The sequence below is a fragment of the Chroicocephalus ridibundus genome, chromosome 24 (assembly GCF_963924245.1).
Source record: "Chroicocephalus ridibundus chromosome 24, bChrRid1.1, whole genome shotgun sequence".
Lineage (NCBI taxonomy): Eukaryota > Metazoa > Chordata > Aves > Charadriiformes > Laridae > Chroicocephalus > Chroicocephalus ridibundus.
The window spans coordinates 3,583,853-3,596,894 of record NC_086307.1 but is presented as its reverse complement, the minus strand read 5'-3'; the positions used below and the strand labels follow the sequence as shown (position 1 = coordinate 3,596,894).

The 13,042-nt window shown below is 70.3% G+C and overlaps 1 protein-coding gene across 1 annotated transcript; it reads right to left on the bottom strand.

The window, feature by feature from the left end:
- Positions 1-304: 304 nt before the first annotated feature.
- On the bottom strand, positions 305-9,130 carry RARG (retinoic acid receptor gamma). Its single transcript, XM_063359259.1, is given in 10 exon segments — positions 305-597; positions 1,389-1,479; positions 1,481-1,548; positions 3,285-3,489; positions 5,755-5,931; positions 6,054-6,176; positions 6,178-6,236; positions 7,721-7,862; positions 8,998-9,090; positions 9,092-9,130. Coding segments are annotated over 10 exon segments (1,167 nt in total). The 5' UTR covers positions 9,116-9,130; the 3' UTR covers positions 305-412.
- Between the last annotated feature and the right edge of the window lie 3,912 nt (positions 9,131-13,042).

Genomic DNA, 13,042 nt, shown 5'->3' with positions numbered 1-13,042 from the left:
CCGAGGGGCATCGGGCATTAATTTGGAGGGGGAGGGGTCTGCCCATCGTTGCCCCCCCTCCAATTTCCCCCCCCAGTACAAGGGTGGGGGGGCGGCAGCGGGGCGGGGGGGGCGGGGGGGGGGGGGGGGGCTTTGGCATGAAGCTGAGGTTGGGGTGGGGGGACCCCCCCGGGCCCCCCAGCTTAAGGCAATAGCTGCGCCGCGGGGTCGCCCCGGGCCGGCTCCGTCAGTCTCTGGAGCCCCCCCTCCCTAAAATTTTGGGGGTTTTTGGGGGGGGGGGGGGCACCATGGGGGCTCCCCCTCCCCGGAGCAAAAAGGAGGGGGGGCCCTGGAAGGCAGTTGTGAGTCTCCAACCCCGCGGGGGGGGGGTGGGGGTGGTGGTTTGGCCCCCCCCCCCGGCACAGGCGGGGAGCTACGGGGAGGCGGGGGGGCCGGGGGGGCTGTCCTGGGCGGTGGGGGGCTCCCGGGGGGGCCGCGCCCCCCCCGCCTCTTCCTCCTCCTCCTCCTGGAACATGTCGGGGTTCTCCAGCATCTCCCGGATGAGGGGGGGCATCGGCCCCGGGATCTCCATCTTCAGCGTGATGGCTCGCTCCGCGCCTGCGCGACCCCCCCGACAGCGTCACCCCCCCCACGGTGTCACCCCCCGACAGCGACACCCCCGACAGCGACACCCCCCCGACAGCGACACCCCCCCGACAGCGAGATCCCCCCCTGCCAGTGTCACCCCCTGACAGTGTCACCCCCTGACAGCGACATCCCCCCCCCGCCAGTGTCACCCCCCCAACAGTGTCACCCCCCTGCCAGTGACACCCCCCCCCCGCCAGCGCCAACCCCCCGCCAGCGTCACCCTCTGCCACCGTCACCCCCCCGCTGGCTCCAACCCCCCCCCCGGCCACTGTCAACCCCCCCCCCACCGTCACCCCCCCACCGCCATCATCACCGCCCTGCCACCGTCACCCCCCCCACCAGCATCGCCCCCACCCCAGTGTCACCCCCCACCACCTTCAACCCCCCGCAGCGAGCTCCAGGTCCCCCCCCCCAATCTTCCCACCAACCCCCCCCGCAAGCACATCCCCTGCCCTGCGAGCTTCCCCCCCCCTCCAAAGCCAGCCCCTCTGCGCCCCCCCCCACCAGCATCACTGAGCACCCCCCCCACGACCGTCCCCGCCGGCTTCCCCCTGCGAGCTTGCCCCCCCCGCAGCGAGCTCCCCCCGCACCCCAGCGAGGGTTTCCCCCACCAGCATCCCCCCCCCACCAGAACCCCCCCCCCCGAGCCCCCCACGTCTCCCCCCCACGCGCTTCCCCCTCTCCCCCCTTCCCGCAGCCGGTGCCGGGGTGGGTGGGGCGGGGGGGTCGCGGGGGTGTATGCGCGTGTGCCCCCCCCTCACCCTTGGTGCTGATGCCGCGCAGGTCGGTGATCTTCATGAGCATGCGGGGGAACATGTGGGGCTGGGCGGGGCGGCGGCGGCGCGCGTAGACCCTTCAGGGCCTCCAGCAGCGGCTCCTGCAGCTTCTCCACCTTCTCCGGCTCCTCCAGGTCCATGCGGTCTGAGGGGGGGGGGGACACACGCACACACACACGGTGTCACCAGCCCCCGTCACCCCCCTCCGTCCCCTCCTCTGGTGGCCACCCCTCAGCCCAGTGCCTTGGACGGGGGGTGGGGGGGGGGGGGCCTGGGCAACCCCACGTCCTCCCGGGCTGGTGGGTGCCGTGGCCACGTGTCCTCCTGGCCCAGAGGTCCCAGTGTCCCCACCGCCCAGCTGCCTCCCGCTCCGAAGGTCCCTGTGTCCCCTTGTCCCTGCTTCCTCCTGATCCAGAGACCCCCACATCCCCGTGTCCCTGTGTCCCCATGTCCCTGACACCTCCCGATTCAGAGGTCACCATGTCCCCATGTCCCTGATACCTACCAATCCAGAGGTCCCCACGTCCCTGTGTCCCCATGTCCCTGCTACCTCCTGATCCAGAGACCCCCCGTCCCCATGTCCCTGTGTCCCCATGGCCCTGCTAACTCCCAATCCAAAGACCCCCCATGTCCCCATGTCCCTGCCACCTCCTGATCCAGAGACCCCCATGTCCCCATGTCCCCTGCCACCTCCTGATCCAGAGACCCCCATGTCCCTGCTTCCTCCTCATCCGGAGGTCCCCCCTGTCCCTGTGTCCCCTTGTCCCTGCGTCCTCCTGATCCAGAGACCCCCACATCCCTGTGTCCCCATGTCCCGGACACCTCCCAATTCAGGGGGGTCCCCATGTCCCTGTGTCCCCCATGTCCCTGCTACTTCCCAATCCAGAGACCGCCTGTCCCCCTGTCCCCATGTCCCTGTGTTCCCATGTCCCTGCTACCTCCCAACCCAGAGGTCCCCCTGTCCCCTGTGTCCCCATGTCCCTGCTATCTCCCAATCCAGAGACCCCCTGTCCCCATGTCCCTGTGTCCCTGCTACCTCCTGATCCAGAGACCCCCTGTCCCCATGTCCCCCATGTCCCCTGCTACCTCCCGATCCAGAGACCCCCATGACCCCGTGTCCCCATGTCCCTGCTACCTCCCAATCCAGAGGTCCCCTTGTCCCCGTGTCCCTGTGTCCCCATGTCCCCTGCTACCTCCTGATCCAGAGACCCCCCTGTCCCCCATGTCCCTGCTACCTCCCAATCCAGAGGTCCCCCGTCCCCATGTCCCTGTGTCCCCACGTCCCTGTGTCCCTGCTACCTCCTGATCCAGAGACCCCCACGTCCCCACGTCCTGTGTCCCCCATGTCCCTGCTGCTTCCTGATCCAGAGGTCCCCTTGTCCCCGTGTCCCTGCTACCTCCCAACCCAGAGGTCCCCCCTGTCCCCTGTGTCCCCATGTCCCCTGCTACCTCCCGATCCAGAGGTCCCCCGTCCCCATGTCCCTGTGTCCCCACGTCCCTGTGTCCCTGCTACCTCCCTGATCCAGAGACCCCCACGTCCCCACGTCCTGTGTCCCCATGTCCCTGCTGCTTCCTGATCCAGAGGTCCCCTTGTCCCCGTGTCCCTGCCACCTCCCAACCCAGAGGTCCCCCTGTCCCTGTGTCCCCATGTCCCTGCTACCTCCCAATCCAGAGGTCCCCCGTCCCCATGTCCCTGTGTCCCCACGTCCCTGTGTCCCTGCTACCTCCTGATCCAGAGACCCCCACGTCCCCCACGTTCTGTGTCCCCCATGTTCCCTGCTGCTTCCTGATCTAGAGGTCCCCCTTGTCCCCCGTGTCCCCTGCTACCTCCCAACCCAGAGGTCCCCCCCGTCCCTGCCGCCCCCGTCCCCGTGTCCCCACCTCCGCAGATGAGGCAGATGGCGCTGAGCAGCCCGGTCTCGGTGTCGTCCATCTGCAGGGGCAGCAGCTGCCCGGCGAAGGCGAAGACCAGGTCGGTGAGGGGCCCGAAGCCGGCGTTGTGCATCTGGGTCCGGTTCAGCGTCAGCCCGTCCGAGAAGGTCATGGTGTCCTGCTCCGGCGTGTAGCGCGTGCAGATCCGCAGCATCTGCCGCCGCGCCGCCGACAACGGGGAAAAGCCCCAAAACTGGTTGAATGGTAGAGCTCGGAGGGTCGGGATTAGGGGCAGAGAGTCTGGCTGGGGGTCAGGGATGGGTCTGGCTGGGGAGTCAGGGATGGGCCTGGTTGGGGGGTCAGGGATGGGGTCTGGTTGGGGGTCAGGGATGAGCCTGGCTGGGGGTCAGGGATGAGCCTGGCTGGGGGTCAGAGATGAGCCTGGCTGGGGGGGTCAGGGATGGGTCTCGTTGGGGGTCAGGGATGAGGCCTGGTTGGGGGGTCAGGGATGGGCCTGGTTGGGGGGTCAGGGATGGGTCTGGTTGGGGGGGTCAGGGATGAGCCTGGCTGGGGGGTCAGGGATGGGTCTGGTTGGGGGTCAGGGATGGGTCTGGCTGGGGGTCAGGGATGAACCTGGCTGGGGGGTCAGGGATGGGCCTGGCTGGGGGTCAGGGATGGGGTCTGGCTGGGGGTCAGGGATGGGCCTGGCTGGGGGTCAGGGATGGGTCTGGTTGGAGGGTCAGGGATGAGCCTGGTTGGGGGTCAGGGATGGGCCTGGTTGGGGGGTCAGGGATGGGTCTGGTTGGGGGGTCAGGGATGGGTCCTGGCTGGGGGTCAGGGATGGGCCTGGCTGGGGGGTCAGGGATGGGCCTGGTTTGGGGGGTCAGGGATGGGCCTGGTTGGGGGTCAGGGATGGGCAGGGTCCCCCCGGGGGTCAGTGCCGGGTCTGCTCCCCCTTCGATATCTCCATCGTGGTCGTGGGTTTTGGCTCAAACCAGGACAGTCAGGGCCCCGGGGGAGGGGGACAGAGCAGCCCCCCCGGCACCTTTGCTGGTGAAACGCCACTGGGAGGAGCGGGGGACACACCAGTGAGGGCCGCGCCACCCCCCCAGCGAGACCCGGCCAGGCGCAGAGCTGGGGGGAGAGGAACCCCGGGAGATGCAGCAGGGTGCTGCGCCCGGGGAGGAAGAACCCCCCGCACCAGTACGGGGCCGGGGGCTGAGCTGGGGGAAGAGACCCGCGAGTCCTGGGGGGACAAGTTGCCCGTGGGCCAGCAAGTGTCCTCTCATGGCCAAGAAGGCCTCCTGGGGTGGCCAGGGGCGCGAGGGAGGTTCATCCTCCCCCCCTGCTCTGCCCTGGGGAGGCCGCGGCTGGGAGCGCCGGGGCCAGTTGGGGCTCCCCGGTTCCAGGAGCTGCTGGGGCCAGTTTGGGCTCCCCCCGGTTCCAAGAGGATGGGGAAGTGCCGGGGAGGGGACAGCAAAGGGCCACCGAGATGTGGAGGGGCTGGAGCATCTCTCTGATAGAGAAAGGCTGAGGAGCTTGGGTCTTTTGGGGTCTTCCTTGGGTCTTCTTGGAGTCTTTTGGGGATCTTCTTGGGTCTTCTTGGGGTCTTCTTGGGTCTTTTGGGGTCTTCTTGGGTCTTTTGGGGTCTTCTTGGGGTCTTCTTGGGATCTTCTTGGGTCTTCTTGGGTCTTTTGGGGTCTTCTGGGGTCTTCTTGGGGTCTTCTTGGGTCTTTTGGGGTCCTTCTTGGGGTCTTCTTGGGGTCTTCTTAGTCCAGAGAAAAGACAACCGAGGGGGATCTTCTCGATGCTGATAAATACTGAAAGGGGGGGCGGGGGGGGGGGGGCGGCAGGAGGTCTTGGGTCTTCTTGGAGTCTTTTTGGGATCTTCTTGGGTCTTCTTGGGTCTTCTTGGGGTCTTCTTGGGTCTTTTGGGGGTCTTCTTGGGATCTTCTTGGGTCCTTCTTGGGGTCTTCTGGGGTCCTTCTGGGGTCTTCTGGGGGTCTTCTGGGGGTCTTCTTAGTCCAGAGAAAAGACAACCGAGGGGGATCTTCTCGATGCTGATAAATACTGAAAGGGGGGGCGGGGGGGGGGGCGGCAGGAGGACGGGGCCAGGCTATTTTCGGTGGCTCCCAGCGACAGGAGAAGGGGGTGACGGGCACAAACTCAACCCAGAGGAAGCTCCATCTCAACACGAGGAGGAACTTCTTGACCTCGGGGGCGGCAGAGCCCTGGCACGGGCTGCCCAGAGAGGTGGGGGAGGCTCCGTCCCCGGAGACATCCCGAAACACACCCCCCCCGCGCCCCCCCCCCCGGACGCGTCCCTGTGCCGCCTGTGCTCTGGGTGACCCTGCTCTGATCTCCAGAGGTCCCTTCCCAACCCCACCACCCTGGGATTCCATGGAAAAGGCCGGGGGGGTGGTGGTGGTGTCGGGATGGGTGCGGGGCACCCCGCCCCCCCCCCCCCGAAGCCCCTCACCAGGATGTCGAGGCAGGCGGCCTTGAGCAGGGTGATCTGGTCGGCCATGCTGAGGGCGGTGAAGCCGGGCAAGCGCTTGGCGAACTCCACGATCTTGATGATGCACTTGGTGGCCAACTCGCTGAACTTGTCCCACAGCCCCAGGTCCAGCTGCACCCGGTGGTCGGCGCTCGAGTTCTAAGTTTTTTTTTTTGGGGGGGGGGGGGGGGGTGGGAAAAGAGGGAACCGACCCCACGGGGACTCAGTTACGGGCCCGAAGGTGGGTTCCCCCCCCCTCGGCGACCCCCCCGGCTGCTCACCGTGGTGTACTTGCCCAGCTGGCAGAGGGAGGGGAAGGTCTCCTGGTGGGCTCTGCTGACCTTCTGCACCAGCTCCTCCAGCTCCGGGCTCAGCTCGTAGCTCTCGCCCCCCCCCCGCCGCCGCCGCCGCCGCCGCCTCCTCCTTCACCTCCTTCTTCTTCTTGTTCCTGTCGTTACGGACGGCTGGGGGGGGGGGGGGGGTCGGGGTGGGGGGGTGTCAATGGTGGGGGGGGGGGGTCCCCAAGGCGTGTTTCCTGCCCCCCGCCCCGGGACAGGATGCGCGAGCAGGATATCCACATATAGCACAATGCGGCCGGAGGGGATGCCAATCCCCCCCCCCCCCCCCCCCAACAACACGGGGCACCTTCCAACAGCCCCCCCCGCACCTGGGGGGGGCACTAACCCTGCCTGACCCCCCCTCCCCAGCCCCAAATCCCCCCCAAGGGACGGGGTGCCAGCCCCGTGGGGACAGACCCGGCAGGAGACTGGGGACACCCAGGATGGGGGGATAGTGGTGTGTCCCCCCCACCGGCACCCCTGGGGGGCACCTTCCAGCGCCCCCCCCACACCCAGAGGGGGGCACCAGCCCCGCCTGCCCCCCCCCCAGCCCCAAATTCCCCCCAGGGACAGGGTGCCAGCCCCATGGGGACAGACGCAGCAGGACACCGGTGACACCCAGGACAGGGGGATGGTGGTGTCGTCCCCCCCCCAGGACCCCTGGGGGGCACCTTCCAGCGCCCCCCCCCACACCCAGAGGGGGGCACCAGCCCCGCCTGCCCCCCCCCCAGCCCCCAAATCCCCCCCAGGGACAGGGTGCCAGCCCCATGGGGACAGACGCAGCAGGACACCGGTGACACCCAGGATGGGAGGATAGTGGTGTCGTCCCCCCCCAGGACCCCTGGGGGGCACCTTCCAGCGCCCCCCCCACACCCAGAGGGGGGCACCAGCCCCGCCTGCCCCCCCCCCAGCCCCAAATTCCCCCCAGGGACAGGGTGCCAGCCCCATGGGGACAGACGCAGCAGGACACCGGTGACACCCAGGATGGGAGGATAGTGGTGTCGTCCCCCCCCAGGACCCCTGGGGGGCACCTTCCAGCGCCCCCCCCCACACCCAGAGGGGGGCACCAGCCCCGCCTGCCCCCCCCCCAGCCCCAAATTCCCCCCAGGGACGGGGTGCCAGCCCCATGGGGACAGACGCAGCAGGACACCGGTGACACCCAGGATGGGAGGATAGTGGTGTCGTCCCCCCCCAGGACCCCTGGGGGGCACCTTCCAGCGCCCCCCCCACACCCAGAGGGGGGCACCAGCCCCGCCTGCCCCCCCCCCAGCCCCAAATTCCCCCCAGGGACAGGGTGCCAGCCCCATGGGGACAGACGCAGCAGGACACCGGTGACACCCAGGATGGGAGGATAGTGGTGTCGTCCCCCCCCAGGACCCCTGGGGGGCACCTTCCAGCGCCCCCCCCACACCCAGAGGGGGGCACCAGCCCCACCTTCCCCCCCCCCCCCCCCACCAGCCCCAAATCCCCCCCAAGGGACAGGGTGCCGGGGTGCCAGCCCTGCAGGGACAGACCCGGCAGGACACTGGGGACACACCGGGGACGGGGGGATGGTGGGGTGTGCCCCCCCCCGGGACGGGACGACCCCCCCCCCCCGGCCCCCGGCGCACCTTCCTTGGACATGCCGACCTCGAAGCACTTCTGGAGGCGGCAGAACTGGCAGCGGTTGCGCGTCACCTTGTTGATCTGGCAGTTCTTGTCCCGGTGGCACGTGTACACCATGTTCTTCTGGATGCTGCGGCGGAAAAAGCCCTGGGGGGGGGGGACGCGGGGGGGGACACGGTGTGTGTGGGGGGGCAGCTTCCCACCCCACTCCCACCCCCCCCCCACCCCGACTGGGATCCTCAGTCCCAGCTCCCCCCGGGAAGGCTCCCCGGTGCTCCCAGGGGGCTCCATGGGCTGCTCCCCAGCATCCCCGGGGGGGGTTTTCCCAGTGCTTTTGGGGGGGGGGGCGGTCCCTCGTCCCACCTGGAGGGGGGGGGCTCCCCAGTGCTGACTCCCCTGCATCCCTGGGGGGGGCTCCCCAGTGCCCCCATGGGCTCTCCACTCCCCCCACGGGACCCCAGTGCTCCAGGGACGCTTCCCAGTGCCCCCCAGGGGCTCCCCAGTGTCCCGGGGGGGTCCCCACGCCCCCCCATGGGGTCCCTGTGCCAGGGGGGGCCCAGTGCCCCCCATGGGTTCCCCACTCCCCCCATAGGGTCCTCATGCTGGTGGGGGGGGGTCCCAGTGCCCACCATGGGCTCCCCAGTGTCTGGGGGGGTCCCCACTCCCCTCATGGGATCCCCACTCCCCCCATGGGGTCCCCGTGCCTGGGGGGGGGGGGCAGTGCCCTCCTTGGTGTCCCCCGTGTCCCAGGGGGGGTCCCCACGCCCCCCATGGGGTCCCTGTGCTGGGGGGGGACCCAGTGCCCCCCAGGGGTTCTCCAGTGTCCAGGGGGTTCCCCACTCCCCCCATGGGGTCCTCATGCTGGGGGGGGGTCCCAGTGCCCCCCAGGGGTTCCCCAGTGTCTGGGGGGGTCCCAGTGTCCCCCATGGCGTCCCCACTGTCCCAGGGGGGGTCCCCACTCCCCCCATGGTGTCCCCGTGCTGGGGGGACGACCCAGTGCCCTCCATGGTGTCTCCAGTGTCCAGGGGGGTCCCCACTCCCCCCATGGGGTCCTCATGCTGGGGGGGGTCCCAGTGCCCCCCAGGGGTTCCCCGGTACCCGGGGGGGCTCCCCACTCCCCCCATGGGATCCCCAATGCCCCGGGGGCTCTCCCCCTCACTCCCCCCATGGGTTCCCTGTGCCCGGGGTGGGGTGTGTGTGTGTGTGGGGGGGTGTGTGTGTGTGTCCCGGTGCCCCCCATGGTGCCCCCGCGCCCCCGGGGGGTGTCCCGGCGCCCCCCCACCTTGCAGCCCTCGCAGGAGCTGACGCCGTAGTGGTAGCCCGAGGACTTGTCGCTGCAGACGAAGCAGGGCTTGTAGACGCGGGGCGGGGGGGGGCGGCGAGGGCGAGCTGGGCACCATCTCCTCCCCGCTGCGGCTCTGCGGCTCCACGGCTGCGGGAGGAGGGGGGGGGACACGGGGGGGGGGGGGTCAGACAGCTGCCGGACACCCCCAAAAGCCAACCCACCCGAGAGCCCCCGGCTGGGAGCTGCCACCACCTCCCTATCGCCGTCTGGGGGGAAACTGAGGCACAGAGCTGGGGGGGGGACACACACGGGTCTGGCTCTCCCCTGTCTGGTCGGGGGGGGGGGGTCCCTGCCGGGGGAGGGGGTGTCAGACAGCAGCCAGAGCCCCCCCATCTGGGAGCTGCCACCACCCCCCATCTCTGGCTGTGGGGAAACTGAGGCACAGAGCCGGGGGGGGGGACACAACAGGGGTTTGGTTCTCGCCCCTCTGGTCGGGGGAGGCCTTGCGGGGGGGCACAGGGGGGGTCAGACAGCGGCCAGAGCCCCCCCAAACCAACCTGCCTGAGCCCCCCCCAGCTGGGAGCTGCCACCCCCCCCCCCCCCCATTGCCGGCTGGGGGGAAACTGAGGCACGGAGCTGGGGGGGGACAGGGGTCTGGCTGCCCCCTCCCTGCTCGGGGGGGGCCCTGCGGGGGGGGGGGGACGGACAGGGAGCTGCATCTGTCCTGGGGGGGGACACACAAGGGATGGGGGGGGACAAAGGATGGGGACAAAAGGGGGGGACAAGGCACGGTGGGGGGCGGTGCAGCCCAGAACCCCCCCCACCCCCTCATGTCCCCCCCCCTCCATCCCAGTGCCCCCAAAACCCCCCAGCCCCAAAATCCAGGGGGGCGCGAGGGGGTCCCAGCCCCCCCCAATCCCTCCAGGGGTGTCGCTGCGGGGGGGGGGGGGACACACACATTAGTGTCACCGCTGGAGGGGGGGGGGGGGGGAAGACGGGGGACGCCCCCCCCCCCGCCCCACAGCCCGGGCAGGCGCCTGGGGGCGGGGGAGGTTTTTGTGTGTGTGTTTTTATAAAAAAAAAAAAAAAAAAAAAAAAAAAAAAAAGCCGAAATTGCTGAAATTGAGGAAATTCCTGCCCTCGCCCGGCGTCAAACGGCCCATTTATAACCGGCCCCAAAACGGTTGCAGCTGGGCCGGGGGGGGGGCACACGGGGCGGGGGGGGGGGGGGGGGGGGAACACACGGATCGGGGGGGGGAGCTCTAACCTCCCCCCCCCCCCCCCGCCTTGCACACGCGTGTGAACACACACGCACACGCCACGGACACCCGAAAACAAACAGCCCCCCCCGCGCTCTGTCCCCCCCCCCCCCGCCCCCCCCGCCCTGGAAACGCAACCGCAAGCGGGCGCCACACCCTGCGACAACCCCCTCGCGCGGGGGGGGGGGCGGCGTGTGTCACCTCCCCGCTGTCCCCCCCCCCCCACTCTGTCACCTTCCCCCCGTCACCCCAAGTTGGGGGGGGGGGGGGGGGCTCTATCTGTGTCCCCCCCCCCGGTGTTGTCGGTGCCCCACAGAGGGGGCTGGGGGGCTTTTTAAGAGGGGAAGGGGGGGGCACATTGGGGGCAGGGGGGGGGAACGACCCTCCCCGTGCCTCAGTTTCCCCCCGAGGGTAAATCCGGGTTTTTGGGGCGTTTTAACCCAAATTCAGGCATCCACATACACCCCCCCCCCCCCCAAAAAAAACCCCAAACCTCAGCACCCCAAAACCACCCGGGGGGGGGCACACCCCATTGCGGGGGGGGGGGGGGGGAGCGGAAACACACAACGCTGTAGGACACCCCCCCCCCCCCAATTTTGGGGGGGGGCATGGGGGCGCCTGGCACCAATTTGGGGTTCGCCTCCCCCCCCCAGCCCTCCATGGAGCCTCATTTGGGGGAGGGGGGGGGGCGGGGGAACACCCCCCCCTCCAGCCCCGGCTGAAGTTGGTCGTGAGTGTCCCCCCCTCGACCCCCCCCCTCCACCTCCTCGTGTTGGGGGGGGGGGGGGGGGAGGCGTGTTTTGGGGCGGCCCCGCAGGGGTTAAGTGCCACATTGGCAGCGGCGCTGGGCGGGTGCGGCAGCCCCGGACTGGAACCAGTTGGGCCGGGAAACTGGGAGCGGGGTGGGGGGGGGGGGGGCCACGGGAGGGGGGGGGGGGAGAACGGACGAGGGGGGGGGCGGGGGGGGGCCGCCCTGCCTGCGAGCCCCGGGGCAGGATGGCGGGGGGGAGCACCCGAGGGGTTCCAACCCCCCCCCCCCCGAGGTGGCGGGACACCCCCCCCCCCGCAAAGAAATGCCCAAATTTCCATGGGGTTCCGGGGGGGGGAGCTGCCCCTGTGGGCCCCCCCCCCCACACACATTTCGTGCCCCGTGGGGTGTCCGCCCCCGCCCCCCCCCCCCGCAAGATGGGTCCGGGTCCCTGCGCCACCCCCCCCCCCCCCAACCAAAAAGTGGGTCCAAAAACCTCAAAACCTGCCCCCGCCCCCCGCAAAGGGGGGGCCTTTGGGGTGACCTCAAATGGGGGGCACGATCCTGTGCACACGCCCCCCCCCCCCCAACCGGCTCCCTGCTGCTGCCCCCCTCCCCCCCCAAACTGCGTCCAACCCCCTGTGCCCCCCCAAAAGTGGGTCCGGATCCCTGTGCCCAGCCCCCCCCCAAACCGTGTTCAAAACCTTCCTCCCCCCGCTCAAAAGGGGGGCCCTTGGGGTGTCGTTGTCCCCCCCCAAAATCGGGGCCCTACAGCTGCCCCCCCCAAACCGGGTCCAGCTCCCCGGGCCCCCCCCTCCCCAGATCGAATCCCCCCAAAAGCGGCCCACATCCTCGCCCCCCCCCCCGCCCCCCAAAAAACAGTGTGACCCCAAAACCCGGGTCCCCCCCACGGGTCCCCCCCTGGGGGGGGGGTGTTATGGGGGGGGGGGGGGTGTCGGTGTCAAACATCTCCACACCCACTCTCGCACCCCCCCCCCCCACGGACACCCCCCTCCAATTTTCCACAACCCCCCCCCCCCCCCCAACTCCCGCACCCCCTATTCACCCCCACTCACCCCCCCCCACTTTCCCCACGGACCCCATTTCCCACCCCCCATTCACACCCCCCCGCACTTTCCCCCCGGCCCCCCCCACCTTCCCCACACGCCCCCCCCCCCCCCCTTCCCCCCCCCCCCCGCCTTTTCCCCACCCCCCCGCGTCACACTCCCGGCTTTCCACACCCACGCGCGTCACTCGCACACGCACCGACACCCCCCCCCCCCCACCTTCCCGCTCCCCCCCCGCCGGTGTGTCCCGTCCCTTCCCGTCCCCCCCCCCGGTGCCCCCGTACCGCGGCGGGCGGGCGGCGGCCAGGCGAAGGGCGGCAGGGCCCCGCAGCGCGGCCCGTAGCCCGCCTTGCGCAGGGCGCAGCCCCCCCGGTTGGTCACGTCGTGCAGCCGCCGCGGCCCCGCCGGCCCCCCCAGGCAGTCGTACATGGCCACCGGCCCCGGGCCACCGCCGGCCCCCGCCCGCCACCGGCCCCGAGCCCGGCCCCGGCCCCGGCGGGTGCGGCGCGGGGCGGCGCGCGGGGGGCGGGGCCTCGGGAGGGGGCGGGGACGGAGGGGGCGGGGCTTGGGGAAGGGGCGGGGCCGGGGGCGCGGGAGCGGCACAGGCGGGGTGGCACAGGGAGTGTCCCACACCCACGTGACACACACACACGGTGTCACACACACACGTGACACACACACGCCGTGTCACACACACACGCGGTGTCACACACACACGTGACACACACACGCCGTGTCACACACACACGCGGTGTCACACACACGCGGTGTCACACACACACGTGACACACACATATGGTGTCACACACACACATGATGCTACACACGTGGTGTCACACACACACGGTGTCACACACCCACGTGACACACACACACGCGGTGTCACACACACACGGTGTCACACACACACGCGGTGTCACACACCCACGTGACACACACACACACAGTGTCACACACACACGTGACAC